At 56.7% G+C, this 24,996-nt stretch overlaps 1 protein-coding gene across 1 annotated transcript; it reads right to left on the bottom strand.

Moving 5' to 3' along the window:
* Nucleotides 1-359: 359 nt before the first annotated feature.
* LCT (lactase) lies at nucleotides 360-24,597 on the bottom strand. The gene is made up of 17 exons (XM_038750883.1): nucleotides 24,090-24,597; nucleotides 19,251-19,292; nucleotides 17,180-17,298; nucleotides 16,956-17,061; nucleotides 14,971-15,049; nucleotides 12,851-13,553; nucleotides 11,403-12,039; nucleotides 9,551-11,110; nucleotides 8,054-8,322; nucleotides 7,256-7,546; nucleotides 6,272-6,470; nucleotides 5,592-5,794; nucleotides 3,510-3,619; nucleotides 3,036-3,170; nucleotides 1,644-1,867; nucleotides 1,193-1,426; nucleotides 360-1,051 (listed from the first exon to the last, which is right to left on the bottom strand). The coding sequence occupies exons 1-17, from the start codon at nucleotides 24,595-24,597 to the stop codon at nucleotides 834-836; spliced, it is 5,637 nt and encodes a 1,878-aa protein (XP_038606811.1). The 3' UTR covers nucleotides 360-833.
* Nucleotides 24,598-24,996: the final 399 nt, after the last annotated feature.

The raw sequence follows: 24,996 nt of genomic DNA on the forward strand, positions 1-24,996 counted from the left end.
CAAGGCTTGGAAGGAGCCCGAAAGGCTGAAGGTTTCCCCTGGCCCAGGCGCGCACAACCGCCCCCGTGCTGTTTGTTACCTTGACTCTTTAGGGCCTCCCCACCAACTGGGACAGTTCACTCCCGTCTGGAGTGAGCTTGGAGGTTTGCTGAATCCAGAACACGGGCCAGGAACGTTCCTGTGACCGGGGCTGTTTGAGTTATTGTAAACACGGATGGGTCGTCCGCCTGGGCCACTTGCGCTCGAATGGGCCTGAGCCGGTCCTCGCTCCCATCTCCTGCTGTAGCTGCAGGATCTGGGGAGTCAGGGCAGAATCAGCGTCCTGCTTCCATTTCAGCCAGTTCTCGGCGGTGGGAAGGGGAAGAACCAACATGACACAACAGCCAGAGGATTTTGCCTTAGGTCAGTTTAATGCTCACTCAAGAGGGCAGATAAGACAGCCGGAAACGTCAAGCCTGTGATTTCCGCATCTAAACTTGTCCTGGGCTTTAAGCTGATTATGGTGAAGGGCGATGGCCGGGGGCACTGCAGGGAGCCAAGGGGCAGGAAGTTTATCCACTCAGACGTGCACACAAATTTCCCAGTGAGAGACCTCACCCCACTAAAACCTGCATGGCTTAATTATCTCCTCTCTCCAGGGAGCTGGGAATCTGCTTCCTTTGCGCTTCCCTGCTAGGAAGAAGGGGGCAGTTCCTCAAGGGCCTGGGCCATGGGCAAGTTTGTACGGAACAGAGGCGGGGACCGTGGCCGGGGAGAGGCAGTCCAGGTTCTGGGGGAGCATCCGCGGGCAGCTCCTCCTTGGTTGGGGAGGGGCGGGGGGACCATGTCACATCTTACCCAGCTCCTGGAGACTGGAAAGTGGAGTGTGGCGGCGAGCAGCACGGCAGTATTTGTAGGTCAAAAACACAAGCCCCACGGCCCCCCCCAACCGCCAGGCTGAACAGCACGTACAAAGCTGTGCTCGCGCTGGCAACGTCAATCGCCAGCCTCAAAAACTGTACCCTCTCTGCAGGGGCAGAGGGGGTGGGACTGGCCGAGGGGGCGGGACTCCCTGGAAAAGGAAAAGGAAGGGCAGTGTTTTCAAAAGCTCAGCTCTTCCATCTCCATTAATGGCTGGGAACGGGTGTGGTGGAGGGGTGCCTGAGATGGGCATCCCCGGGCGCCCTCCCCTTCAGCCCCAGCAGCAACTCACCGTCAGGACCGGGTGGGAGGCAGGGGTGCGGGCCGCCGGTCGGGTCGGGGAAGCCGTTGCAGCGGACGATGGTCGAATAGACACGCACCGAGTCCTTGGGGATCCGGGGCAGGGAGGGGTCGGAGAAGTTGACCCAGTGCAAGCCGAATCTCTCCGAGAAGCCCCTGGCCCATTCAAAGTTGTCCATCACGCTCCAGACCGTGTAGCCGCGCAGATCGACACCATCCTGCGTCGCTGCCCGACAGCCACAAGGCCCTTCAGTCGGCGGGAACCAAAACCAGACCCAGCCACCCGGGGACCGGCATCCCGGCGTCAACCCTGGGGGGACCCGGCCCGTCCCTGGGGCAGCGGGAGCGGGGGACGCCAGGGCCCGGCCCACTCCTCTCCCCGGACACACGACTCTACCCCGGCCTGTCTGAACCCTAGAGACAGACGGGGGTGGCGGACCGACCTTTGAGCGCCTCATTGAGGTAGCTGCGCAGATAGTGGCTGCGCCAGGGGTCCTGGAGCCCCTTGTCCCCCTGCTCGGAGACTCCGTTCTCGGTGATGTAGATCGGGGGGTTTCCATACTCCTCTTTGACCCAGTTGAGGATCTTGCGGAAGCCGAACGGAGTCACCTTCAGCCAGAAGGAGCCGGAGTCCAGCCACGAGCGGTCCGTCGTCGAGGCGACGCCCCTGGGGAAAAGGAGGGAAGGAGGTAGGGAGAGCCGGGGCCGTCGGCCACGGAAGTCGTTTGACCTGACCTTCTCCTTTCCACTCCCTTCTCTCAGCTTCAAGCAGAAGGGAGTTATGCCCTGGCTAGTACCAGGAGCCCAATCATATGAGCATGGGCTTGTGAGGCAGAGGACATGGGTTCTACTCCCAACTTCACCACGTGTCTGCTGTGTGACCCTGGGCAAGTGACTTAACTTCTCCGGGCCTCAGTTACCTCATCTATATAATGGGGACTAAGACTGTGAGCCCCATGTGGGACGGGGACTGTGTCCAACCCGACTACCTCGTATCTGCCCCAGTGCTTACAATAGTGCCAGGCACATGGTAAGTGCTTAACAAATGCCACAATTATTAACCATCTCCATCCGACCTCTGACCACAGGAAGCAGCATATGGAATAATTATGGTATTTGTTGAGCCTTTACTATGTGACAGGCACTGTACTAAGCACTGGGGAGGCAGAGATAAGCAAACTGGGTTAGACACAGTCCCTGTGTCCTGTGGGGCTAACGGTCTCAATCCGCATTTTACAGATGAGGTAACAGGCACAGAGAAGTGAAGTAGCTTGCCCAAAGTCACCCAGCAGACAGGTGGCGGAGCTGAGATTAGAACCCATGACCTTCTGAGTCCCAGGCCCGTACTCCATGACTGTCTGACCCTCCTGGTCCCGGGGGAGGTGAGCTGGGGGGACAACAGATGCCCCCCACCCCCCAAACCCTCCCCCACAATTTCTCTGGCCCCTGCTGTTGGGCAGCTATGTTTGAGTCCCTCCAACTCAGAATGACTCCGGTCCACAACAGCCCCCAAGTCCAGGATGCTGCTGTCCTGGGCTCCCAGTGTGTCTCCCTGGCTCTCCCCTCAGTGACCCCGGAAAGGCCACCCACCACTTCTGACTCTCTCCTGGCCCGCCTCGCAGTGACCTTGGGCACTAAGCCCACTGTTGGGTAGGGACTGTCTCTATATGTTGCCAACTTGTACTTCCCAAGCGCTTAGTACAGTGCTGTGCACATAGTAAGCGCTCAATAAATACGATTGATTGATAGGAGAAGCCAAACCCTTATTGGCCCAGCTGGTGTTCCTGGCTAATTTCAGGCTCAGCAGGGCAGTCGATGCCCTCTGGCTGGCTCACCTGTCCCCGTCGTAGGCGCTCATCCAGACGGGAAGGTTCAGGTCAGAGGCCAGGATGGTGGTGTAGTGGTTCAAACCAAAGAAGTCAAAAGTGCCATTGATTCTTTTCTTTTCGCTCTCGGTGAACTCCGGGAGGCTGTGGACATGCAGAGTGGGACTCCCTCCCACAGAGATAAACCTGCCTTCTGCTCCCAGTGAATGGCGGGCCAGGCCCCAGCTTCTGCCATCACCCGCTGCCCCGTGGCCCAGGGGCCATCTTGGCCCCCACCTGCTCCCCTGGGCCCAGGGCCATCTCAGCCTGTCACCGGACCGTCATGGTTTAGCCAGCGAAGGGTCCCTGCCTTCCCCGTCTGGGCACGTGTTCTCACTGTCGGTGCGGGACCTGCCCTTCCCGCCCCCCAACATCGCACCCCCCCGCAGCCCCGCGGGGCCAGGCAATCTCTGGCCCTCGGGGCGGCCCCGGCTGGGGTCTCACCGTGATTTGCTGAGTCCGGCTGCCAGGCTTCTCTCCCGGATTCGTGTTTTCATCACCTCGTTGTAGTCTCCGTTTTTGAAAATGGGGTGAGCGAACCAGCCGCCGTAGAACTGGTGTAGGGAGTCAAGGGTGGGACGAGCGGAGCAGGGAGTCCAGAGGAACGGGTGGGAGGAGGGGTAGGGCCGGGGAAGGGGTGGAGCGGGGGGAAACGATTGGATGGGGGGGATGGGGACAGCAGCCATCATGATCCTTCTGCCCCCAATCTGTTCTTGATTCTGAGGCTGCTGGGACCATTTTTCTAAAAATCATGATTTTCTGCAGGCCTCCTCCATTCCCCAAACCCCCAATGGATTGCCCATTCCTCTCTGCATTAGGCAGAAACTCACTTCCAAATCTCCCCCACCCGTTTACCCCTCAACTACCACTTCAGCATTTCTGTGTCTCCTGAGCCACCAGTGCCCTCACTGCCTCCTCTAGGACTTTCTCCAGGCCTTATACTCTGTTCCCACAGCACAAACTCATGCCTATGTCTCCTCCTCCTCCTCCTCCCTCTTATCTGTAAATTAATTTAGGGTCTCTCTCCACCCCACCAGATTTCAGGCTCTTTGAGAGCAGGGATCATATCTATTTACTGTATGGTGGTATTTGTTAAGCGCTTACTATGTGCAAAGCACTGTTCTAAGCGCTGGGGGGGATACAAGGTGATCAGGTTGTCCTTGGGGCTCTCAGTCTTAATCCCCATTTTACAGATGAGGTAACTGAGACACAGAGAATTTAAGTGGACTGCCCAAGTTCACACAGCTGACAAGTGGCGGAGCGGGATTCGAACACATGACCTCTGACTCCCAAGCCCGTGCTCTTTCCACTGAGCCACAGTGTACTGCCCCAAGTAAGCGTTCAATAAGCTCCTTCGATTGACTGAGCAGAGCAAAGGGCCTGGAGAGTCAGTGGGGACAGGACCAGAGGTGCATGGACACACAAGTGGGGCAAGGGTTGTAGAGGGGGTGGAGACTGGGAGGGAGCAGCTTCACAGACCTCATAGCCTCCATTTGGAGACTTTTCAGCCCTGACTGATGATAACTCTGAAAGCATCACAGCTGCAAGAGCAAGTTATAATAATAATAATGATGATGGCATTTATTAAGCACTTACTATGTGCAAAGCACTGTTCTAAGCGCTGGGGAGGTTGCAAGTTGATCAGGTTGTCCCACATGGGGCTCACAGTCTTAATCCCCATTTCACAGATGAGGTAACTGAGGCCCAGAGAAGTTAAGTGACTTGCCCAAAGTCACACAGCTGGCATTTGGTATAGCTGGGATTTGAACCCATGACCTCTGACTCCAAAGCCCGGGCTCTTTCCACTGAGCCACGCTGCTTCTCAATGGGGGCCATTGCCCCATGGGGCGGGCACCTCTAGATGGGAGAGAGAACCAGGTACGGAGTGAATGGTGCCCCTGACCCCAGTGAGGGTCCTGCCCCTCACTTACCCTCTGCCCCACATCTGGAACCTGAGGCAGGTGAGACTAATAATATTTGTTAAGCGCTTACTATGTGCCAAGCACTGTTCTAAGCACCGGGGTAGATACAAGATTATCAGGTTGGGCGCAGTCCCCGTCCCACGTGGGCTCACGGTCTCGATCCTCCTTTTTACAGATGAGGTAACTGAGGCCCAGGAAAGTGAAGTGACTTGCCCAAGGTCAGGCAGCAGACAAGTGGCCGAGGCAGGATTAGAACCCAGGTCCTTCTGACTCCCAGGCACACGCTCTATCCGCTACACCATGCTGATTCTCAAGAAAAGCCAAGAGTGGCTGCCTTGGGCTTTGGACGTGCCCTTACCGACCTCTGGAAGGGCATGGGCTGTCCCGGGCATCAAGGGTCCGGCCCTGCTGCTTGGAGGATGGGGACAGTAGGAGTGGGGGCAGTGGCCCAAGCCCAGTACAAAGCGCTGCCTTTTGCCCAGTACAGATCTGTCCATGCCCGATTCCCCCGTGGCTCTGCCCGCAAACTTAGCCAGTGACCCAAGCCCACCCCTTTGAAAACGGGGCTCCTGGGACGGTCCTCTCCTAGGGGGTGGGCACCAACCTGCATGTATCTCCCGGCAGCCTCGACATCACGCCGGTTGGCAGGGTTGCGAGGCTCCGCCCAGTCACTACTGATGGTGATGGAGATTTGGCCGCCCTGCCGGGCCCGGTACACATCATTGTACAGGTGCCAGGCCTCAGCGTGAGCCCGGAGCAGGTTGTGGCCCACCACATAGGGAGCGGTGCCGGGCCTGGAAGAGATGCCTGCACAGGGAATATGTTGCACACACCCATGCACATTTACTCATTCATATACACACACTCACACGCAGCAAATGAGACCCAAAGGCAAGGTTCTAACCAGGCCACCGAGCCCATTGCCCAGGCACAGTTGGGAGCCATCAGACTTCGGGGAGCTACTGGACTAATTCATGGAACCGGCCAGTGGACCCTTTGTAGCCCTACCACCGTGGGAGCCTAGGAAAATGAGCTTAACTGCCTGGTCTAAGACCCCAAACAGATCCCTGTGTGAGGGCACTCCCACATCCCCTTTCCCTAGCGCATCCCTGACTCCCGCTGGAGGGTCCAGATCTGGCCTCCGGGGTTTTGGAGCCCTGGGATCTGACCTTGGCTCCATCCCGGGCTTGCTGGGTGATCTCGAGCCAGCCATCAGCCATCTCTGGGTCTGAGTTTCCCTGGCGTGTCCCACGAAAGCCGCCCAGGTCCCAGGATCAGTCTTACCTGGGGCGGCCGTGCCGTAGCCGTGGCCCAGGTTGGCGATGACGTAGGGCTCGTTGAGGGTGATCCAGAACTTCACCTTGTCCCCCAGGCGCTGGAAGAGGACATCGGCGTAGTCCCGGAAACGTGACACGATGGTGTCGTTCTCCCAGCCGCCCACGTCCTGCAGGGCCTGCGGCAGGTCCCAGTGGTAGATGGTCACCTGCAGAAAAATGGAGAAGGTCCTCGGGGACCTGGCCTGGCCCATCTCTTTCGGATGGCAGTGGCCCAGTCACCCCTGCCCCCACGCCCTTGGGGGGATCCCTGTAGAGAAGGCCTGGTCAAGGGCTCGGCCGTCCAGTGTGCTGGGAAATAGAGGGGGCAAGAGAGAGGAGGAGATGGGAGGGGAACGAAAGACGGGGAGAAAGTGGGGAGAAGTGGAGGGGGGTTGGGGAGATGGGAGGAGAGCAGAAACGGAGGGGAAAGGAGGGAAGGAAAGTCCAAGGGAAAGGGGGAAGGAGGAGAAGTGGAGGGGAGGAAGAGAAGGTGCCACCTTTCGGCACAAATCACGCACAAGGAAAGCCTCCAAATTAAATAAAAATATTCAGGGAGAGAAATTCAAATTTCTGCAAAAATGTAACGTTCATAATGCATCTGCCGGTAAGCAGCAGCCCTGATAAGTCCCCCTAGTTCGCTCAGCTCAGGACTGTCTCTGACAGGGGTACCGAAATTCATGGGAGGAATCCTTTGCCGATTGTCCTTCTGGATATCCACCCTCATGGCTAGTGTCAGACCACCCCTCAGTGACCTAGCGGCAGGGAGTGCCCCATACCCTAATTCTCCCCTCTCCATTCCTGACTCTCTCCCAGTGACCCAGCAGGGACCAGCTAACACCCCTGGCTGTGGGATGGTGTGGGCAGTGGGGAGCAGGTGGAGGAGAGAGAGTGAGAGGGAGAGAGAGTGTGTGTGTGTGTTTTCGTTTGCACGCACACGCGAGCACCACTGTACCTGTGGGGAAATGTGGGCAGCCAGGAGGGCATCAATAAGCCGGATGTAATAGCTCAGCCCTGCCTCATTGACATGCTCAGTTGTCCCATCGGGGAGGACACGGGGCCAGGACACAGAGAAGCGGTAGTGGGACACGGCCAGGTTTCGGAGGGCAGCCACATCGGCCTCGATCTGGTGGTAGCTGTCGCAGGCAACATCCCCCACATCGTCGTTGGCCACCCTCAGTGGCGTGTGGGAGAATTTGTCCCAGATGCTGAGGCCTTTGCCGTCCTCCCTCCAGGCTCCTTCGACCTGGTGGGTGACAGACCCGCTTTCAAGAGGAGGTCGGGAGCAAGCGTTCCGTCGTCACCCAGCCCCCTCTGGCATCGCTCAGCAGGTGCGGCCCACTCCTCATTTGAGTGGGGACACAAAGCCGCGAGCAGGGAGGGGCCATCTGATTAGCTGGGCTGCAGTCATGGGTCCAAGCCCACGGGTCTTGGGAACTGAGGGAGGTAGCAGTGGGCTCTCTCCCAAACCTCACACCCCACAATAGACCCCATCCACGAGGGCCCTGCTTGCAAAAAAGACTTCTGCTCCTGCAGCCCCAGCACTGCCTGGCCAAATGGCTGCAGAGGCAACAGAGCGGGGACCAGGGGGACAAAACCCTGAAATGCCCCTCCTCACAGCTGCCCACATCGCGGACAGTGCCAAACTGGCTGCACTCTGAGCTAGGAAGGAGGCAGAGCCAGGAGGCAGCAATTTCGGCCAGACCACTGACCCCAAAGATGCCCGACTCCCCCGTCCGTGCCCTCTATCCACCTGGTACGCGGCAGATGCGGCACTCCAGGCAAAGTCTGGACGAAACTGCCCATAGCGAAATTCATCCTCGCTGGCCAGCGGGAAGCCGTTGTCATCGATGAGGTTGGTGTAGAAGGAGGCGGAGATCCTGGGGGTCCGAGGCCGAGCTGGGTCCGTGAAGTTGACTGCAAACAGCCCGAACTTCGGCCGGTAGCCATTCACCCATTCAAAGTTGTCCATCAGGGACCAGGCCACATAGCCACGCAGGTCCACGCCATCCAGCCTAGAAGCTGTGGACACACAGTACCATACACTCCACAGGTGGGGTCAGAAGACCCGACAAGCCCTTGGGTAGATCCCGGGGACCACAATGACCTCCACAGGGTCCCCTCCATGCCCATGCCCCTTCCGTGGAGCCCAGGACTCTTTCTCTGAAAGGGCACAAGGAGGACAAAAACCCCATTTCCTTTACACACCTGTCTGACACAGTCCTGAGCTAGACGGACCATGTAGCCAACCAGGAGTAGTGTGTGACAGTCTTTTGTTAGCAGTATGATGACTGCTGTCATGGGCCTTCACCATCCAACTTCCCTGAGCCTCCCCCAGTGACCCGCAGGGACCATCCAACATACCCGATTCTCCCTTCACCCTCTCTGACTCTCCCCCAGTGAGCCAGTCCAGGCTGCTCAACTGAGGGGTCTATCCAAACCCTTCTGGGCCCTCCTGGTGTGCCTCAGAACTGAAGAAAGCCCCACCAGCCATCGCACACCCAAGTGTCGGGCAGTCGGACTCTCTGGTGTTATGTCTCCTGTCCAGCAGGACGCAGAGACCTGGCTAGCCCGCTCAGTGGAAATGACAAGACTGGATAGTTCCAGCCAGAAGGAAATACCTTTTGGAGCCCGGACTGTCCAACTGGGATGACACAGCGCTGACCGGCCTAACGAGACTTCCCGACACAATCGAAGCTCTCACTGCTCACGGTCAGCTGCTCAGTGGGCTGCCTCAGTCCCCCCCGCCACCCCCCGGGACTCACTATGTTTTCATCCCGGCCCCCACCTTCAGCCAGGAACAAGGATGGCCCACTGCAGGTTGGGGAACCCCTTCTCTACTTCCCTCTTGGGTCTCGGCCAGGGCTGACCATGACTGACTGCCACCACCCACCATGGTCTGGGACTCTCTGTCTGCCATCCAGCTGCAGGGTCCGGGGGCTGGGGGCGGGGGGGGGGTTGTCTGACCTCAGGCAGGATCTATGAAGCACTCCTGTGCTCTGGCCCCAGGGGTGAACTCTGCTGAGCACACAGGCTTCTTTTCTGAAGAATCCCCTCTAGGGCTTCCCCTGGAAACTTCTCCTTCCTTTGTTCCTCCACGCCCCACCACCGGTCAAAATCCACACACCATGGGGCACAATGGGGTGGGTGCCCAGAGACTGGTCGCTTGGGGAACGAAGCCCGCTCCAACTGCTGCCCGACCATCATCATCTCCCTCCCGACTCCCCCTCCCCTGAGCCAGTCCCATCACCTTTCAGGGCTTCGTTGATGTATGTTTTGTAGTAGTACAGCCTGGAGATGTCCTCCAGGCCGGCGTCCTCCAGCCCCACCCCGTTCTCAGTGACGTAGAGTGGTGGGTTGCCGTACTCCTCCTTGATCCAGTTCAGCAGCCGCCGGAGGCCCCAGGGCACCGCCCGGTGTTCCTCGAGAGCCGAGGGCGGCCAGGTTGGATTCATCTCGGTGGCTCCCTCCTGGTCATCGGCGTAGGATGGGGGGGTCAGCCGGGGCGTCCGGTGCCGGACAATCTTGGAGGTGTAGGTGTTGACACAGAACACGTCGGCCGTGCCACGTACGTAGCGCTTCTCGTCCTCTGTGAAGCTTGGCAGGCGGGAGACGGCGTGGCCCTGCAATTGGCTCCGGTTCCCCACGGCCCACTTCATGGCATCTGGGTAGTCCCCGTTCTTGAAGATGGGATGGGCAAACCAGCCCAGGCTGAACTGCAGGGCCCGATCGGCCGCCGCCACATCCCTGCGCGAGTCAGGCGAGCGAGGTTCTGCCCAGTCCACATTGAGGCTCAGCGAGACCAGCCCTTTCTGCTGGGCACGGTACTTGGTGTCGTACGTGTGGTAGACCCGGGCGTGGGCCTTGATTAGGGCGTGGGCCACCCGGTAGGGTGCCTCGCCCGGGTCCTGGACATTCGGGGGGAAGAGCCCCAGCCCGTGGCCGATCCAAGCTGGGACCATGGGCTCGTTGAATGTCATCCAGAAGCGCACCCGATCACCGAAGTTCCGGAAACAGAAGTCGGCGAAGCTGTCGAACAGCTCGGAGACAAGCGGGTTCTCCCAGCCGCCGAGGTCCTGCAGAGCCTGGGGCAGATCCCAGTGGTGCAGCGTGACCAAGGGCGTGATGCCGCTGGTCTGCAGGCCATCGATGAGTCGGTTGTAGTAAGCGACGCCGGCGTCGTTCACCGAGCTGTTGCGGCCCGAGGGGAAGATGCGAGGCCAGGACAGAGAAAAGCGGTAGGCCTTGACCTTCAGCGTCCTCAGCATCAACAGGTCCTCGTCCACCTTGTGGTAGCTGTCGCAGGCCACGTCGCCTGTGTCGTCGTTGTGCACATTTCCCGGCGTGTGTGTGAAGGTGTCCCAGATGCTGGGGCCCTTGCCATCCGCCGCCCAGGCCCCCTCTACCTGGTAGGCGGAGGTGGATGTGCCCCACAGGAATCCCTCGGGAAAAGTCCCGTGATGGAACTGGTCTCGCTCAAACTCTGTCTGTCTGGAAAACCGTTCCCAGACAACCTTGGCTTTGGAAGGCACTGCTGAGGCCGGCAAAGTCGGCAACTTGAGGGCCGGCGGTTGGAGAGGGGGCCGCTGGGCGGTGGGTGGACCCTTTCTGTCTGCAGGGGGGAAGTCATTCTGAGCAACGACATTGGAGAAGGAATAAGTGGACACTCGAGGTGTCCCAGGCCTGCTGCCATCAGCAAAGTCCTCGCGGTGCCGCCCGAACCTCGTGCTCAAACCAGGCGGGCCCTCGCAGCTGTCCTCAAGGGGCTGCACAATGTAGGAGCAAAGATACACTGCGTCTAGCTTGATTGCTGCAAAGAGACGGGGGAAGTGGAGATTTGACCCATTGGAAGTGGGGAGTGGGATGGCAGGGGAGCAGAGACTCTCCCCTAGGCTCCCCCTTAAGTTTTCATTTTGTAAGCAAGTATCCAAAAATGTTCTGACTCTAAAGGTGAAAGTACTGCCCCCCGCGCCTTCTCTCCTTTCTTCACTTGCATCTTTTGGCCCAAACCTGGTGCCAGACAGGTCCTGTGGCCCTGCTTACCCCAGCCCTGGTGGCCTCCAAAGTCCCCACGGCCCCTCCCACCTCGCACAACCCCGTACCTTTCAGGGCCTCGTTGAGGTACCGCCGGAGGCCGTCCACTCTCTCCGGGGCTTCGAGTCGGTCCTCCGAGGGCACGCCGTTGCTGACCAGGTAGAGGGGGACGGTCCCCTGTGTGTATTCCCGTGACACAAACCGCAGTAGCTGCCTCAGCCCCAAAGGCGCAGCCCGGATCCAGGGCTCCATGGTCCGGGGACACGCGGGGTCCATGGGCTTTGAGAAGCCCCCAAGGCCGGCAGGGTCAAGGCCACAGGCTCCATCCCGGACTGCGCCAACCTGCAGGGTTGTGGAGTGGGAGAGGCCGAGGAAGTCGGCCGCACCGTGCAGCAGCAGCTTCTCCTCCTCAGACCGAGGAGGGAGCTGCATGGGTGAGTCGGGGCAGCGCTGCGCGTGCTGCCGGAGACAGGCTGGCAGAGCTGCAGGGTAGTCGCCATCCACAAACAGAGGGTGGGCCAAGAGCCCCAGTGTGAAGTGCAGGTAGCGCTCGGCGGCCTCCACATCCTCTGGCTCCGTGGGGGAGAGGGGCTCAACCCAGTCGGACTTCAGCACGATGCCCACCTGCCCTCTCTGCCTGGGGCGGTGCTGGCTGTTGTAGCGGTGCCAGGCCCCAGCGTGAGCCCTCAGGATCCTGTGGGCCACCTTGGGGTGGGGAGGAGGGTAGAAGGGGGAGTGGGGTGGAAGGATGAGAGAAAGGGGAGACTTTAGTTGCCCCTCCCAGTCAAGACACACCTCTGTTCTCTCAACCTCCAGGCTTGGCCCGGGCCCTGACCACACAAACCAGTGCAGGTAGATGGCCGGAAACAAACGAGGCTGAGTGGCGCTGCTGCCCGTCTGCTGGCACTCTAGCAGGTATCAAAGACAAGGTAGCCCCCCACAGCAAGCTCTTAGCCGGCAGGTTGGAGGGCCAGTGCAGGATGGCAGGTGTAGGAACAGGGGAGGCATGTTTGAGGGAAACAATGGATAAGACAAATCAAAGACCTCTAGGTTGAGGAGTAAGCCCCAGGATCCATCCAGGAGACCTGAGGGAAGGGGTCAGGGTTCAGCCTTGGGCCAGTGGGCCCTAACAGAGACTTTTCCTGGGGACTGAGAGCGCTCCAACACCGGCCACAGTTGGCCGGAAAAGGACTGGGCAGTAGCAGGAAAACCCAGGCCCAAAGAGTCCAGGACAAGGGACAGGATGAGATGGCTCTCTGGCAGATGGACTAAATTCTGCCTCCTCTCCCTCTCTCCACCCTTCTGTCTGAGACAAGCCCTGCTCGGATGGGTTTCCCCTATGTGGATTGGTCCGACCCATGGCCCCAGGGTCCCCACAACTCCAGTTCTCCAGACCCCAGGCAGAGAAGAGGAGAAAGCAGCCCCAAGGGAGGAGGCAGGGTAGAATGGACCAGAAGGCCCCAGCAGCCCCGGGCAATAACATTCTACCGAGCGGATTGGGTAGGCAGGTGGGTACCTCAAATTGGGCTCGCCCCGGGTCAGAGGTTCCCGGTGCATGCTGCCCCGTGCCATAGCTGGCATGGCTGACCACCCAGGGCTCGTGAAAGGTCACCCACAGCTTCACCCGCTCCCCAAAGGCGGAGAAGCAAAAGTCCGCATAGTCAACAAAGGCGTCCACGATGCTCTCGTTCCGCCAGCCACCCTGGTCCTGCAGGGCCCGTGGGAGGTCCCGGTGGTGCAGGGTCACCAAGGGCTCAATGTCTGCTTCCAGCAGGCGGTCGATCAGCTGGTCGTAGTAGTCCACGCCCTGGTGGTTCAGGTGGCTCTTGTCTCCGCGGGGAAAGACTCTTGCCCAGGAGATGGAGAACTTGTACACCTGGGCGCCCAGCTCCTGCAGCAGAGCCACGTCCAGCTCCGCCTCGTGCTGGCTGTCTTTGGCCACATCTGGGGTGGCGGCATCAGGGCTGCAGCCCCCACATGAGGAACGGTTCCAGAGGGTCTCGCCCTTGCCGTCCTCAGCCCCCACACCCTCCACACTAAAGGGACCCGTGGCCACACCCCAGAGGAAGTCCGGGGGGAACTCGCCCTGGAGAAAGGTGTCTCTCTCGTCACCGGACTGGTTGGCAAACATTTCCCACACTTGCCGATAGGAGGAAGGGACAGATGGCGCCCACTCCTCTCTCTGCTTAGCATCAGCAGACCAGTTGCCATCCAGAGAGCTGCAAACGATAACAATGTTGGTGTTTACTTCATGCCTACTGTGGGCCAAGCATTGCACTGAGCGCTGTGGGGAGATGTAAAGCAGTCAGATCGGTCACAGTGCCTGCCCCGTGTGGAACTCACAGTATAACTAATGGGGAGAGAGAGCAGAGATTGCATCCCCATCTTACAGAGGAGGAAGCTGAGGACCAGAGAGCCTAAATGACTTCTCCAAGGTCACCCAGGAGGTCCATGGTGGAGCTGGAACTAGGAACCGGTCTCCTGACTTCCCACCGCTTGCTTTTCCCACTTGGTCATGTGACCTCCAACCTGAAGAGAGCCAGATGGGAAGCAGCGTGGCTCAGTGGAAAGAGCACGGGCTTTGGAGTCAGAGGTCAGGGGTTCAAATCCCAGCTCCGCCAATTGTCAGCTGTGTGCCTTTGGGCAAGTCACTTAACTTCTCTGTGCCTCAGTTCCCTCATCTGTAAAATGGGGATTAAGACTGTGAGCCCCCCGTGGGACAACTTGATCACACTGTAACCTCCCCAGCACTTAGAACAGTGCTTTGCACATAGTAAGCGCTTAATAAATGCCATCATTATTATTAACCCTGCTGCACTCACCCAAGCCCCCAGCGGAGCAATGATGCTGACCCAGTCAGCGACAGCCTAACCAGGTACTAGTGGACAAGAGCAGGCTGGCCTCCCTCCCCTGCCCCCTGCTTCCCTGCTCTGCCTCAAAGATGGGGAGAACAGGACACCCTGACCAGGCTCCAGGAACTGTAAGCGCCTCGTGGACAAGGAATATATTTACCAAATCTGTTATAACAATCAATCAATTGTATTTATTCAGCGCTTACTAACTGCAGAGCACTGTACTGAGTGCTTGACTGTCTGAAGCAGTCAGCAGCAGTACAGTACTCTGCACACAGTAAGGACTCAATAAATACCATTGATTTATTGATAGGCTCTATGGGGAAAAAAAGTGGGGAGGGTGGAGGGGGGCTAGGAGGGGCAGGGGGAGCCCAGGCTGCTAGCTCTGGTTCACTGACCCATCATTAGGTGAGCCTCATCTGGTTTGAGGCTTATTGGAGGGGAGAAAGGAGAAAAGGAGGGAGACAGAAAGAAACTAAAACGCTTTTCCAGGCTGGGCCTTGGAGGCCCAGAGAGGGTAAGAAAGACCGATCCAAGGACACAGGGAGAGCAGAGGCAGAGCCGGGATTGAGATCAGGACCAGGACTGGGACCCGCTCTGTCTCTCCGTACCTCACTGATGAGCAGATCCCAGTAGGACCCAGTCCACACCCATCACCCAGCAGCCCAGAAAGGGCCTTAGAGAGACCAACTGCCCCTCGGTGGGCCACGCTCAGTCCCAAACCAGCTTTCGGCAGGGGGCAGGGGGGCACCGCACGGCATTAGGGAGCTCCAGACCAGCCTACCCTTCCCGGCTCTCCGGCCAACACTCCAGGAACTCATTCATGTCGTAGCCAATGGTCCGCGCTCTGTCTGTGTCCAGGGCTGCAAGGTGAGAGGAGGAGGAAGAGGAGGAAGAGAAGGAGGAAAGGTAAATACACCAAGAGCTGTGGCACCAAAACTGTCGGGCTCAGTCCCGTCACCCCCTCTTCTTCCCCTTCCCAGTCGCTAGGCAAGCAGGGATGGCAGCAGAGACCACCGGAGGGATCACAAGCAGCCATTAGACTTGAAGCTTCTCATTGGCAAGGGTATGTGTATTGCTGCTGAATAGTCCATAGGTGCTCAGTAAATACCGGTGATTGTTTGATTGATTAAATAACTGAATAAATGAGGAGGAAGGAGGGAGGGAGGGAGAATAGTGGGGAGTGAAAGGGGATGAGAGGATGGGAGGAGCAAAGTGTGGGGGGGGGCGGGGGCTGGAGCAGAGATAGCTGAAGTGGCTTCATTTCAGACAATCAAAATGGCAACTGGTGAACCGAGAATAAAATGGAACTGAATTCTCAATTGCAGGGAAAACACTCAGACAGAAGAGAGTGCACCACATCCATCCCCTGAACAGGACAGAGAGTGCACCTGGCCTATTTGGCTATAATCTGCCCAATCCTCTCCAACCAAACTGCTACCATATTAATCCAAGCATGTATCCTATCCCACCTTGATTATTGCCTCAGCCTCCTTGCTGACCTCCCTGACTCTCCCCATTCCGGTCATTCATTCATTCATTCTATCATATTTATTGAGTGCTTACTGTGTGCAGAGCACTGTACTAAGCGCTTGGGAAGTACAAGCTGGCAACATATAGAGACGGTCCCTACCCAACAGCGGGCTCACAGTCTAGAAAGGGGAGACAGACAACAAAATAAAACATTAACAAAATAAAATAGAATAGTAAATATGTACAAGTAAAATACATAGAGTAATAAATATGTACAAACATATATACATATATACAGGTGTTGGGAGGGGAAGGAGGTAAGGCAGGGGGGAGGGGGAGGGGGACGAGGGGGAGAGGAAGGAGGGGAGTCAGTCTGGGAAGGCCTCCTGGAGGAGGTGAGCTCTCAGTAGGGCTTTGAAGGGAGGAAGAGAGCTAGCTTGGCGGATGTACGGAGGGAGGGTATTCCAGGCCAGGGGGAGGACGTGGGCCGGGGGTCGACGGCGGGACAGGCGAGAACGAGGCACAGTGAGGAGATTAGAGGCAGAGGAGCGGAGGGTGTGGGCTGGGCTGGAGAAGGAGAGAAGGGAGGTGAGGTAGGAGGGGGCGAGATGATGGACAGCCTTGAAGCCCAGGGTGAGGAGTTTCTGCCTGATGCGCAGATTGATTGGTAGCCACTGGAGATTTTTGAGGAGGGGAGTAACATGCCCAGAGCCCATACTTCACTATGCTTCCCAAGTCATTTTTCTACAGAAATGTTTCCCCGCTCTCAAGAACCTCCAGTGGTTACCCATCCACCTCCACATCAAACAGAAACTACTTACCATCAGCTTTCAAGCACTCAATCACCCTTCTCCCCCATACCTCACCTCACTACTCTCCTATTACAACCTAGCCGGCACACTCTACTCTTTCTCACTGTACCTCAATCTCATCTATCTCAATGCCACCCCTTGTCCACGTCCTGCCTCTGGCCTGGAACGCCCTCCATCTTTATGTTCGAAAATTACTCTCCCCCCACCACTTCAAAGCCTTATTGAAGGCACATCTCCTCCAAGAGGCCTTCTCTGACTAATCCCTCTTTTCCTTTCCTTCCACTCCCTTCTGCATCATCCTCACTTGATCCCTTAATTCATCCCCCCTCCCAGCCCCACAGCACTTATATACATATCCGTAATTTCTTTATTTATCTTAATGTCAGCTTCCTCCTTCTTGACTATAAGCTCCTTGTGCGCAGGGAACATGTCTACTATTATATCATTATATTGTATTCTTCCAAGTGCTTAGTACAGTTCTCACCTTCAAACAACATGGCCAACAGAGGCTGGAGGGGCTTCTCCCTCCTGGAGCCACAACCATGGAACTTTAAGCTGAAGATGAAAACTTCCATTTCAGGAACAATTGCCTGGAAAACGAGAAACCCGGGAGTCCCCCATGAGACCCGAGTGGGGCTGCCAGAAGGTGGACAGATGAAAGGGTGGGCAGGAGGACAGCGGGCAGGCGCTCGAAAGGGCTCCGGCTACCTGTAATTCTGGCAGCACCCGGGATGCGCCCACTTCTCTCTGGCAGTCATACTGCAGGTTGAGAGAGAGGAAATCCACTGAATCCTGGAAACAAGGAAACAGGCTATCAGGGTAGATGTACTTGAGATAAGCAGTCACTAAGAAAAAGAGAGAGAAAAAAGGGCGGGGGGGGGGGGGGTGGATATTCTGGGAGGCCAGGGAAGGGGAGGGGGGCTGAGACATTCAGAAAGGACTTGCATGGGTGAACTTGCCTGTTCCTCTTCCCCACTTCCTCCCTCTTCCCATCCCCCTAACTTAGAGAATCTGCTAGGTTCTGATCAATGGATTTAAATCAATCAATGGTATTTAATGAGTGTTTGCTGTATGCAGAGCACTGTTCCAAGTGCTTGGGAAAGTAAAATGCTGGGTTGGCAAGAGGGTCAGACTATGGCTGTTCTCTTAGTGAAGGAAGACCAAGCACCGGAGGCTTGTAGCAAGGAGGGGAGGAGTGAGGGAGGGAACGAGGGGGGACAGAAGGGAAGGAGGGGGAGAGAGGGAGAGGAGTTGAAGGAGGAGAGCCCTCCTTGCCCAGGTCTTGAGACCTCTGCCTTGATCAGGAGAGTAGGTGTGGGGAGGACACAGACGCCCCTTGAGTGAGTGCCCTGGATCTCCAAGGATGGGGGACTGACAGGCCTCACTCGGCCCAACTGAATAATAATAATAATAATAATAATAATAATAATAATGACAGCATTTATTAAGCGCTTACTATATGCAAAGCACTGTTCTAAGCGCTTGGGAGGTTACAAGGTGATCAGGATGTCCCACGGGGGACTCACAGTCTTCATCCCCATTTTACAGGTGAGGGAACTGAGGCACAGAGGAGTTAAGTGACCTGCCCAAAGTCTCACAGCTGACAAGTGGCGGAGCCGGGATTTGAACCCATGACCTCTGACTCCAAAGCCCGGGATCTTTCCACTGAGCCACATTGCTTCTCATACAAGTACCACAGTTATTATCATTATTATTAGTATTATCATTAATTGGGCTGCCCCTTGAATTAATTCAGTCCCAGCAGGAGGAAGGAAAGGATCATCGCGCCAAGCCCATTTCACAGATGGGGAAACTGAGGCTCAAGGGATCCGAAAACCCCAGATCAGGCTAGATCAGACTCAAACTTCCCCCTGAATCGAACCTGAACCTGGATGGGTTCTGGGGTGGGGGTGGGGGCTGGCCCACTAACTGCTCTGACACAGACACTCCCTGGCCCTGAGCAGCTGGTGTAGCCCGGGGGTGGGGGTGGGGATGGGGGGCCTGGAGTGACCCAACTCTACTGGGAGCCTCCCAAGTGGCCTGGGTCCCATTCTGAGATGACTTGGAGAGGCAGGGCTGGGGACCCCTGCAAACTCTCCCAGAGCCCCTGCTCCAGCTGAATGCACTTTGCGGCCAAGGCTCAAGGGTTGCCGGAGCCCCCACGGGTGCAGGTCTGACCTGTGGGCAAAGGGAATTTTTGGTATCTCAAATGAAGCAAAAGGGAGAATCCACCCAGAAATAACCCATGTTGAGAGGGAACCCTGAATACACACAACAGCCTGCCTTGATCTGCCCCTCTCCAAATGCTCCTGCTGGGTGGCGTGGCAAAAGCTGACCTAATTAGAAAACAGACAAAAGTGGAAACAACAGGAGGCCCCTTTGCCCTCTGCTGTTCTCTATGGGCAGGGGGCCTGCCTCTGCTCCTTGGGCTCCACACGTGGCTCTGGGTAACGTCATCTCTAAGCCCGAAGGATGCTCTAGCTCTACAACTGGAAAACTTTGCTTGGGTTCAGTCTCGCCTAGCTAGGCCGAACCAAACAGGAGTTCAAAACTGTCGGGGAACCAAGCTACCGTGTGTCTGGTTGCCTGCGACTCCCTGTCCACCGGCCACGGTCAGCTTGCGACTGTCCACCTGCAACTGCCTGACTGAAACTATCCACCTGCGATTGCCTGGAAATAGCCAACGCAGGCGGAGCATCCCAGCTGCCCGACAGCGGTTGGAAGCAGAGGATTATCACCTTGAGAATAAGAGCAGTCTGGGAGGATCCTGACTGGTGTCCAGGGAGATCTTCGATTCTGAGCCCCACAGACAGTTTCCCGCCTGAAAATAAACCAAAAGGCAAAAGTCTTGATCTGTTTGACCAGGTTCATATAGACCTGTGCGCATGTGCACACATACTCTCTCTCTCTCTCTCTCTCACATTTCCCATGGCTCGTTCTCACCTCTAGCCAACTGCAGGCAAGAAGCCGAGTAGTGGCTCTTACACAGGTGCTAGGGAAATTAATGATAATAATAATAATAATAAATAATTATGGCATTTGTTAAGCTCTTATTATGTGCCAGGCACTGTACTAAGCGATGGGGTGGATAAAAGCAAATCGTGTTGGACAGTCCCTGTCCCACATAGGGCTCACAGTCTCAATCCCCATTTTACAGATGAGGGAACTGAGGCCCAGAGAAATGAAGTGAATTTCCCATGGCCACACAACAGACAAGTGGTGAACCCGGATTAGAACCCAAAGACCTTCTGATTCCCAGGCTCGCACTCTATCCAGTAGGCCATGCCGCTTCCCTGCCCTCATCTCCCATCCCTTTCCCTACCCTCCACCCAATCAATCATCTTTATTTAGTGATTACTATATTCAGAGCACCGTATTAACCGCTTGGGAGAGTACAATATGACAAGCTTATAGTCTAGAGGACAGACCTCTCAGGCCTATGCACAGACAGACACACACACATATCCCCTCACAACCCACCTCCACACAAGCACACACAGAGGTCTCCTCCAAACAAGCACACCCCCCCTCCTCAGCATTCATTCAAACACACACACACACACCGACCCCCACCCTATGAACACACACAGACATCCCCCACTTCTACACAAACCTACAACTACCTCTCCAGCTTCCACACTAACACACGCAGAACCCTCACAACCCATCTCCACACAAACACACACAGACCTCCCCTGCCCCCACAGAACCTTCCCTCTCTCCCACAACTGCCAGACATACACACCAACATGGGCACTTCCTTGAAGACACCAAGCACTAGGAGCCCTGGATTTCCTTGTAAAAGGGCAGTGGTATATCAAGGGGCAAGAGGTCACATACCCAGGCTGATGACCACACTGTCTGGGGGGGAGAGTTGGGCAAGGGTTGCAAGTCCTTTTTCCCCCCATCTGGCCACTTTCAGAAGTAGGTGGCCTGGGTGGGCTGGAGCGGAGGGGCTCAGGAACTGCCAGGAGAGGGGAACAAGGGGTCATAGGTCAAGACAGGTCATGGGTGGGGCAGCACTAAGGGGGACTGGAGTGAGGGAAGGGAGACACAGAGAGGAGAGCAAATAAAGGAGAAAATGTTGGAGGGGAAAGGAAAAGGGGATAGAGAACAGGGCAAATAGGGAAGAGGAGCTTTGAGGAGAGGGAGGGAGGGGAGAAGGGGAGAGAGAAAGGGAGAGAGAGAAATATGGTGTCTTGCAGATACATCGAACTGCTAGTTGGCATTCATGCCCGAGGTGCCCTCCAGGCCCAAACTCCAAATTCTCATGGAAAAGGAAGGCAGCCCATCTTGACACCCTGCAGAAAGGAAAGAACAAAACCCAACCTCCACCCACCTGGCCAGAACTCCACGTTTCCAGGAGGCCAGTCTCTGGCCAAGGAGCCAGGCCTAGGGGAGACAACTCAGGTCTAGTAGAGCCCGTGCTTTCTCCCAGCTCTGCCACTGACTTGCTGTGGGACTTCAGGCAAGTCACTTAACCTTTGGGCCTCAGTTTATCTGTAAAATGGGGATAATAATAACAATAATATTTATTCAGTGCTTACTTAATAATCACAATTATGGCATTTAAGTGCTTACTATGTGCCAGGCACTCGACTAAGCGCTGGGGTGGTTACATGCAAATCAGGTTGGTCATGGTCCTTGTGCCGCAGAGGGCTCACAGTCTTAATCCCCATTTTACAGATGAGGTAACTGAGGTCCAGACAAGTCAAGTGACTTGCCCATGGCCATTCAGCAGACAGGTGGCAAAGCTGGGATTAGAACCCATGACCTTCTGCCTCCCACCATATGCTGCTTCCCTAGCCTATACAACATAACCAGGTCTTTGATGGGGCTCACAGTCTAAGTAGGAGAGAGCAGGTATTTCAGCCCCATTTTAACAGATGAGGAAACTGAGGCAGAGAGAAAGTGAAGTGACTTGCCCAGTCAAACAGCAGGCAAGTGGCAGAGCCACAGACCCTCTGACCTCTGCTCCTCCTCCCTCTTAGACCGTCAACCCCTTGTGGACCAGGGACAGTGTCCTATCAGATTACCTGGCATCTGCTCCAGCTTTTAGCACCCAGCTTTTAGCACCCAGCAAGCGCTTTTAACAAACCCCCTAATTATTAACAGGGAATTTTCCTTGCTGGCTTAATGATTGATCCCAATGCAATCACCTTTGCACTTCACAGCAGTGAGACCATTGGCCCCTCCTGCTATCCTGGCCCCTCGTGGGCTAATAGGTTGCCTGGACTACTCCCTGCTTGTCTCACATCTGTGGCCCTGAGGACCCAGTGACCTGGTTCTCTCCCCACCAAACATTGCTCACAGCAGCCTGATGGGTTGGTGGCGTGGGGGCTCTGGCCCGTGCAAGGCTGGGCCTGACACCCCCAGCAACTGCCTCCCTGCAAGTGAGGGCCCACCAGGGTTGCTGACAGGTCTTCAGCCTTCCTCCTGGTGGCCCGGGAAGACACACAGGTCCCAGCCACACCCACCAGCTCTGTCTCGGGCTGACAGAACCACGACAGAGCCACAATGTGGGGTGGCAGCAAAAGCGCAACTGCACCCTGCCCCGCACGGGTTGTAGGGGAAAGGGGACCCACGTTCCTGGGCTAGGGGATGGAGGGGAGACCGGTAGGGAGGAGGAGGAGGGCGGGTTGGCCAGCAGCTGGAGACGGACAGAAGAGCGGGCAGGCATGCCCGGGTGAGGTGGAAGGTGTAAGAAGTCACTCGCGAGATGCATGTTGTCTCCACACCAGGCCCAGATGGGAGTGAGCATGAATGGGAGAAAGGCCCAGAAACCAAAGGGGTGTCTCTTTAGGCACAGGCCCGGGGTCTGGCCTGGCATGTGCTCAGTCATCTTCTGCACGAGCCTCCTTGGACACACGCAGGAACAAAGCACTGATCATGCAGGTGCGGGGATGGATGGATAGCGCTGGAGGCCAGGCAGGGGTGGCAAGGAGCCAGGGGGCAGGGAGAGCGGGTAAGGCCTTACTTTGGAGCCCACCAGGCCCAAGGTTGCTGGAGTTCGGGGCCTGATCCAAACCACCTCCCAGGGCCAAAACCACCAAGCCAGAGAGCAGAGTCCATGCCCAGGGCTGGCCAGAAACCTCAGATTTCAAAATATTGTCAAAAATACGACTGTAACCTGTCCTGCAAGTCTTTGTACGCTTCAACTAGCCTTACCTAATATTGTATCAAACTGCATATGGATCTGGGTCAGCCTCTGGGTTGCACACCACTTCCAATAAAGCCTAGGCAGAGGTGGATAGGGTGGCCACCAGACCCCAGTCTGGATTCCCCAGAGGTTGGACAGACTCACCCACCCACAGGCAGGCCCTGAGCAGGGACTGGTGGTTGGCACAAGGTCCTGAGGCTTGAGTGCCAGTCCCTCCCATGTGGCCACTCTAGTGCCCACCCATAGGCAGGTCCTGAGCAGGGACTGGTGGTTGGCACAAGGTCCTGAGGCTTGAGTGCCAGTCCCTCCCATGTGGCCACTCTAGTGCCCACTGTGGGCCACTCCCCCAGCTTACTGCTGCTGATCCCCTGGAACCTCAGGCAGGGCCATCCACCTCTCAGCCACAGGCCAGGCTTGGGGTGAGGGGTGTGAGTGGCCTGGCAGACTGCCCATCCTTTGATCTGCTGCTGCCCAAGCCCCTCTGGTCCCTGTTGGGGCTCGCCGGCTGTCAGTGCCACCAGCCGCTCAAACTTCATGGTGGCTTGGGTCCTCCCTCCAACCCCCTGGGGGCTGGGCGGGCCTCAGGACCTACCCCATGGAAAACAGCACCTTCTAATCCACCCTGGTGCACGGCCCGGCAGAACTGCCATCTTGGGCATACTCTGGCATCCATCCGCTTATTTTGAAAATGGAGTCCTTTGGCACTTATGTAAGTATCCATAATTTATTTATTTATATTCATATCTATCTACCCCTCTCAATTGTAACCTCATTGTGGGCAGGGAATGTATCTACCAACTATGCTACATTGTCCTTTCCCAAATGCTTAGCGCAGTGCTCAATAAATACAATTGACTGCAGTCACAAGAACCATAGGCGGTTTCCACTAGTAATCACAACCCAGTGATGCTGACAATCCAGTTCAGCCCCCAGCCCCCAAACAGATGGAGGAGGGCAGCTCCCCACTTCATTCCACCCCAAGCAAGAACTTGTGGAGCTGAAGAACAACCATGGGGTAAAGAGCACAGGCTTGGAGTCAGAGGTCATGGGTTCAAGTCCCGGCTCCGCCAATTGTCACCTGTGAGACTCTGGGCAACTTCCCTATGCCTCAGTTACCTCATCTGTAAAATGGGGACCAAGACTGTGAGCCCCACGTGGAACAACCTGATCACCTTGTATCCTCCCCAGCATTTAGAACAGTGCTGTGCACATAGTAAGCACTTAACAAATGCCATTATTGCTACTATTATGATTATAGCCGGGGGCTCAATGGCTTTTCCCCAAAACCCTCAGCACCGAAACCTACCAGGGCTGGTCCACAGCTATCCAGAACCCTACTAGGGCTTGTCCCCAGTTACGTTGCTGCTGCTGACCCTACCAAGGGCCAGTCCCCAACTGCCCAGGACCCTACCGGGGCCCCCAGGCACCACCAGCAGCATCCTGCCTTTCACTCCTCACCTTGGGAACTGAACTCCTTGTGGTAGAGCTCGTACACTTTTCTGTGGGCCCAGGTGGCAGCCCAGAGTTGTGCAGGTTGGGACTCCCCCAACTCCCCAGCCAAGTCGCTGAAGGTGAGCCAAACTCCGACCAGGTCCCCAAAGGAGCGGAAGGCGAAGGCAGCATAGTTGGCAAAGAGTTGAGCCCCATGGCGGCCCCTCCAGGCCCCGTGCCCAGGGAAGGCCCCGTGGTGAAGGACAGCCAGGGGCTGGAGGTGGGCCACCCTCAGTGCCTGGAGCAGTTTCCTATAGCACCACACCAGGCTCTTCTCGGGCTTCTCGGAGCTGCCTTCCGGGAGCAGGAGTGCCCATGGCAGGAGGACCTTGTAGTGGGTTACCCCACGGGCGTGCAGGCTGGCAAAGTAACCCGGCAAGAGAGCAGAGAGGGGTTGGCGGCACACCTGGGCACCCAAGTCGATCGCGGTGGGGCCGAGGTCCGCCTGGCCCGCACGCCGGAGCAAGCCCTTCATCAAGTTGTTGGTGAGAGGCCCAGCTACCACCGCCAGAGAAGTTTGGGTTGAATTCCAGGCTCCCCCCAAGGTGGGAAGACTGGAGAAAAGAAGGACAACTAGCCCCCAAGCCGGCTGCATCTTCCACCTCCTTGCTGGCAGGCGGTTGTCCCCTGCTGGAAATATACAAACACATATATACATAAAAATAACCCTGATAGCAGAGCTGTAAAACCCTTCGGAGGATCGTAAAATGCAACATTGGACCTAGACTATCTGGTGGGGCGAAATCAGCACAGCCCTCCCTCCAGGGTTCCCCGGGGCCTGGCACCAGGGAAGAACAAGGTGCAGAGGGGCATTCTCCATTTACATCAGGACTACAAAGCAACCAGCTGCAACTGTTCGTGCAAGCAGGACACG

This window comes from Tachyglossus aculeatus, chromosome 9 (genome assembly GCF_015852505.1).
Source record: "Tachyglossus aculeatus isolate mTacAcu1 chromosome 9, mTacAcu1.pri, whole genome shotgun sequence".
In the NCBI taxonomy this organism is placed as follows: Eukaryota; Metazoa; Chordata; class Mammalia; order Monotremata; family Tachyglossidae; genus Tachyglossus; species Tachyglossus aculeatus.

Excerpts from the sequence above, each read along its gene's own strand:
- LCT (XM_038750883.1), bottom strand. The coding sequence starts at position 24,597 with ATGAAGGGCTTGCTCCGGCGTGCGGGCCAGGCGGACCTCGGCCCCACC. Across the intron at positions 6,471-7,255 it reads CTGCCCACATTTCCCCACAG|GTGACCATCTACCACTGGGA; the intron begins GTACAGTGGTGC and ends ATTTTTCTGCAG. Across the intron at positions 1,868-3,035 it reads AGCGCCTACGACGGGGACAG|GGGCGTCGCCTCGACGACGG; the intron begins GTGAGCCAGCCA and ends CCTTTTCCCCAG.